Source organism: Aptenodytes forsteri, unplaced genomic scaffold (assembly GCF_000699145.1).
Source record: "Aptenodytes forsteri isolate BGI_AS27 unplaced genomic scaffold, ASM69914v1 Scaffold237, whole genome shotgun sequence".
Classification (NCBI taxonomy): domain Eukaryota; kingdom Metazoa; phylum Chordata; class Aves; order Sphenisciformes; family Spheniscidae; genus Aptenodytes; species Aptenodytes forsteri.
This window is the reverse complement of record NW_008794451.1, coordinates 2,852,778-2,858,777: the sequence shown is the minus strand read 5'-3', so window position 1 is coordinate 2,858,777 and position 6,000 is coordinate 2,852,778. Positions and strand designations below refer to the sequence as shown.

General features: G+C 33.7%; 1 protein-coding gene across 1 annotated transcript in view; it reads left to right on the top strand.

Moving 5' to 3' along the window:
• The window catches only part of KIAA1107 (KIAA1107 ortholog), a 30,564-nt gene that overhangs the window by 6,080 nt on the left and 18,484 nt on the right, over positions 1 to 6,000 (top strand). Inside the window, exons 4-6 of the mRNA XM_009290492.2 lie at positions 2,344 to 2,433; positions 4,563 to 4,643; positions 5,818 to 5,914. Of these exons, the coding sequence (XP_009288767.1) occupies positions 2,344 to 2,433; positions 4,563 to 4,643; positions 5,818 to 5,914 (268 nt within the window). The remainder of the gene's footprint in view (positions 1 to 2,343; positions 2,434 to 4,562; positions 4,644 to 5,817; positions 5,915 to 6,000) is intronic.

Sequence of the window (6,000 nt, the reverse complement as noted above, 5' to 3'; positions counted from 1 at the left end):
CCTCCGCTATTTTTAGTATTTTCTCAACACAAAACCAGTGTGGGGGGTTATATTACTGATGTTACAAACATCTTTACATAAGATATGTCATAATAGTGTGTGTCAGGGGGTTATTTTATTTTTTTAAATAATAGAATTAGGATATATACTAAATTTCCAGAATGTAGTGTAGTTAGGCATGTTTTTTTCTTCTGGTCTACACTGTAAGACAACGTGTTCTCAGGTCCGTAACTTTGAGAAACAAATACTTTAATGCAAAAAGAAAGTCAACAAAAAGATTCCATCAGCAGAGCTTCTTTAATTTAGGCCACTTACTGCCTGGAGCAATGTATCTAGTCTAACCAGCACCAAAAAATATGGCAGTAAATCATAGACAAAACAAGGATGTTCTGAAACAGGCACAAGACTTGCTTGTTTTAGTACTGCATCATGTGAACAGTAGGAGTGAATAAGGGAAATCTAACTTTGGGTATAACTGTGGTGAAAGCACCAGTATGATTTACTTATTTTAAGGGGTTTTTTTGAAGGTCTCAAACAGGAGACAGCTTAAGCCCCCACCCTCTCCCACCCACTTATCTCGGAATTCCTTACTTTCTCATGAAGGTCTATGAACTTCCAATAGACTTCACAGTGTGAGCAGCAGTGCTCTGAGAGAGTTGCCAAGTTACGTCTTCCTAGTGCTGTGTTGTATTCTTACAGAGCTCTGAGTGGAGCTAGTCAATTTGTTCAGTAATAAACTTGTGGCACAAACCATGACAGTAGGAAAGCACAGATAAATTTACTTCAAATTCATTTGGTATCTCCATGTATTTTAGAAGTTAAAATTTTATCAATGCATATTTAGATAATACATACTTGTCCATATTCTACTGAGTCTTATTTAAAATGAGTATTTGAAATACCCACTTCAACTATGCCCTTGCGGTTGATCTAGCCCTGTTCATTGCTAAAATTTATTTGGAAGAGGATGACAAAATTGGAAATAGTGTATTTCATATCTCTGTGATACTGTGTTATTGTATCTTATAAAAACAAGATCGTTTGTGTATTCAGAACTTCACATACTCAAAGTTGTGATGTAATACCCATTTATGTGTGGACATTTTTCACTGAGATAAGAAACACTCTGTAACAGCTTCATTATTATTATTATTGCTAGATTAATCACAGGAGGAATGTGTGAGAAGTTCCTAATTTAAGGTATTGAGACTTCTGAAGCGGGAGGATGGAAGAGAGACGAGAGATTCCAGAATATATAATGACTAGAAAAGAGACCATAAATAGCATTCTTCTTACTTCTTCCTACGCAAAATGAGAGTGCTCTGAAACATTTTAAGAGCCAACAAATACATGTAAAAGAAAGGATTCTTATGCCTAATATAACACTTTGCTTTTTCTGTCACAGGAAATGCATGACATAAAGTAATTCTATAAATAATAGGAAGTTTAGTAAGTGTCAGGAAAAAATTGTATGTATGAGAGTATTATCTACGGCCGCAGTAGCCCAGATAAGATATATACAGGCTAACACTGTAACTGGCGTAAATCTGGAAGGCTGAAATCATAAAGCAGTTTTCATCCACTGTCTTCTCTTCCTTTTTGCCCTTCCACCTTAAGAAGCTCCTGTTGCAAAGGTCTTCTCATCTGGTTTTCTGAAGACTGTGATACTGATGGAGATATTGAGCTGCACAGGCTGGTCTGGGGTTTCTCTGTTGTCTTTGATGGAAGTAGTAGTAAACTGAATTAGCTCCTTTATGGCATATACAAGGGTAATAAGTCTAAACAGAAGTAATTGATAGCTCCTCTCAAATAGTGCTAGAAATACACATCATATTGTTGTATCATATGTTAGTATCAAGTTTGTTTGACTTTCAGGATGTGCTGGTGGGTGGCCAGCCAATTTCGAGTAAGAGAAGTTTTATACTTCTCTTTTCATTTTAATAATTACACATTTTGTGGTGTAAAAAGAATTCAAGAGATTCAGGATATAATTATTTGGCTAAAATGGGGCTGTATAAACAAGGTTATTTACTGTTATTTGGTAACTAAACCAGAAGAAATTAAATTTGCAATTTTATATTATATAAAAGGAAAATACTTGTGATAATAATTTCCTCTGTGTGAATGTCAGTCATACTAGAAACAAGCTTTAACTGAGAAATTTACAGTACTGTTTTGGGTTTTTTTCTTCAGCATATTTTGAAATTCCAAACATACTGGAAGAAAAGGCATGCAGTATGACACCTTAATGGATAAAGGGCAACGATTTAAGTCAATGTTATCAAAGAGTTTCATAATACATATTTGTATCTAGTGGAATAATGTTTACTTTTCCTCTCTCAGGGCCATTTTATGTGCCAGATCTAGTTACTTTGCTGCTATGCTGAGTGGAAGTTGGGCTGAAAGCTCCCAAGAGCACATCACTCTTCAAGGGTAAGTGTTGTCTTTGCAAGTCGTGTGGGAGCAAAGGTAGGCCATTTAAAATCACTGCAAATATGTAACAACTGTGCTGTGTGTAGAGCACTGAAGATTAATCTGCCTTGACACTTTTCTTCAACCTGATACATTTCCTGAGTACTGTTGTGACTTCAATATGAAACAGGGTGTGTAGTGTATTTGTTAATATTTTGTCAGATGGTTCAGGGAATAAGTCTCTTTTATCAGCAGAAGAGTACTAATCTTTTTTTGTAGAGTATGTTTTAGTATTCCCAGTCTATTTTACAGTTCTCTCACTTCATGTTGTACATGTTATGAATGCACAGCGTAATTTGTTTTCATATCTATTTGTACAATAAGACTATATTTTACAATGTAAAGACAAACAATTATGTTTCTTAATTAGTGTTTAATAATGATATTTCAGCATCATACACTAAAACAATTTTGACTAGTGTGCTTGTTCGCAATGGCTTTCTGTGTGAGAGCTGAAAATAATGGAGCTGTCAGTGTAGGATGAATACATAAGACTGTAGATAAACTGGGGACTGCCAGGTTAGTTCTTTTCAGTATCAGAAAAATCAATTGAAATATATTAAAATTTCTTTAAAAGCAAACTAACACTGATACTTGTACATGTTAGCTTTTTTAGTTCAGGCATGATACTGGCTGACTCAGCTTTCTTCAGGAAGAACTGTGTACCTTACAGTGTTGCAAAATATAATTGCTTTGTGTTAATATAAAATTGCTTGGCCAAGTGATACTTTCACATATCTTCATAATTTTAGTTTTCTGTCAGTGTAATAATATTGCTGCAAAATCAGCAAGGTTATCTGTTGATTTGGTCACAACTTCCTAATCCTTATAAAACAATACACTTTTAATTGATTCCTTAGCTTTTATGCTATGCATAGTATGTTTTAGAGGCTGATAGTCAACAATTACTCTGGTATTTACATCGCTCTCCCTGTAATTGATTTCTATATGGCGAAGAAATTTTCATCCCTGTTTTTCAGTAGAGGCTTTCTCCTGAGAAGTACTTAATCTTTGTATGAGTATATTCTTATGCCAATGTCTCTTAATTTCTGTAATTAAGAATCATATCCATTCATTTTACCTTTTCTAGTTCAGTTTTCTGCTTGGTGCAGATTTCCATGCTGTCTTTTTAAACACTTATAAATAAAGTACATATGGCTTATTCTGAAATAATGAAAATCCTGCCTAAGATAACAGCTGTCAAGACTGTGGGGAAACTCTTTCTTGCTGATTTTATGGCTATCATGTGTACTAATACATAGAGAGACAACTGTGTTGATTTTGCATCTTAGTGTGTTGCAACCTTTATTTTTTTCCCTTTTGTTTTTAGTCATCAACGTCTGTTGCTTAAACATGTCTAATGTTTTAAAGGGTCTTAGCTCAATCTGCATGACTGTATTCCATTTACACTAATGTACACAGCCCTTGCGGGTTCTGAAGATTGCACAGCGAGACGTACGTACATAAGTAGAATAACGTATTGTTCAGGAGATCGTGTCCACCGTTTAAAATACACATTCTGTGCCTTTCCCTGTTATGGTGCTGGGACGATGCAAGGATGCAAACACAACTCTCTGTAGAAATTCCGTATTTCTTAATCTGAATCTAGGCATAAAGACTTTTTCTAAATATTTTGAGATGCAACATTCCTACTTAGCATCTTAGTAAAACTATTAAATGTATCTTTGTTGTGGGTATTATAAAAATTTTTAAATATATAGTTGCTTAACAACTGACTTACTACTAGTAAAGAGCTTCGAGATGATGAAAAAAAAAATCCTTTCTGCATCAGATCAGTGTAAATAGATACTAGTATTAGTCTGCTTATGACTTAACTTCAAAAATGTAAAGTAAAGTTTCAGCAAGACTATTGAGGGGCAAAATTCACTCAAAATATAGTCCATTTAGATCTTTTTATATTGCAGTAATCTTAAAAACAGCTTTAATTTTATCAGACCATTTACCTTCCATTCACAGAACGGCTGGATGATGTATCAGCCTTTTGACTAACTAACTTTGGCCAAGAAATGTGCTGGGTTTTATTTTGGACATGTCTTTATTTGTATTTTTTTTTCTTTCTTTTTTTGCAGCATAAGCCATGTAGAAATGAGTGTCATCTTGCATTTTATATATGGAGGTATTCTGGACTTTCCAGACAAACATGATGTTGGGTATATGTCAACTTTTATTATTTTTAATTGTAGCTTGTGCTTGTTCTGTATTTTCTCAGTTAAAAGTCAAAAGGAAAATTCTTCATGTAGTATAAATAAGACAAAGATGTCAAATATAATGATCGTTACACCTAAACATACTTGAGGAAATTCCAAAAATAAAGCTGTTGAAGAAATCTTGTTTATTTGGCAGCTACTGGAAAAGGTGGGCCAGACATTTTTGGAGTATTATATAAGGAGAGTGAAAAACAGGAGGATGTTTTATACCAAAATAATTTCCCAGTTTGCCTGTACTTTCCTTTTAGTTTTCAGAATAAAATGTACAATGTGTGATAATAGATAATAGTTAATATTTGGAATTTATTTTTAAATAATCATTTGAGCTGATTTGAAAGCTAAGTAGTTAGTCTTAGATCCATAAAAGATGATCTATAGCAACTAATGTAAATGTTGGCATTTTCTTCTGGGATAGTTTTTAATCACAGTTTTATACATAATCCTGAATTAGCGAAGTAAGTTCTGAAATGTGTGAATTATTCCCTGAAACCATTTATATAATAGGTGTTGAAGTCTGCTACTAAATATTAAAACGCTACAATTTCTTAATGTGAGAAATTGTTGTTCAAAGCTTATCTATCTAAAATAAAAATATGGAATTGTTTATAGTATGTCCCAATTGTCAATATTTAGGTAATGAATTGATATAGACCATAAAACTATGGTATTGATTATTATGTAAAATAATTAATAATTTGCTCACTGTGCTTTTTAGTATTTGGAAGGGACATAATTCTCAGATAAGATGTCATCAGTAACATTTTATGTAATCCTTGGAAAAAACCTACAAAATGCCAAAACACTGCTGACACAAATATCTTTTTCACTTGCTACCCTTAAAGAAGAGAAACTGAGAGTCTTCTAAACAGTTTCTCAGCCGGCGGCTGAGGCTTACTCTTATATAGACTGGACCCAGTGGTTGGGATATTACTATTAGGTCAATACATGTTCCTGTTTGAAGATTATTCTTTGGCAAGTTTCACACTTGGTTATCAATCTATTTCTGCAGTAAATTCTGACCGAACAAAGAGGTGAAATTAGCATGTAAATTGTCTTGTAAGCAAAATGCATGTTTGAAAATGATTTTTGATTCCTGTTGCTACTGCTTTCTCTTTAGTCGCATGTTGGGCATTGCAGATATGTATGGGCTAGACGGGCTGAAAGAAGTAGCTATCTACACTTTGAAAAGAGATTACTGCAATTTTTTCCAAAAGGTATGTCAGTTCTCATGCTACTTTGAACCGTAAAGCGTAAGAATAATTTTCATTCTATTACTTACACATCATACCGACGAGATACT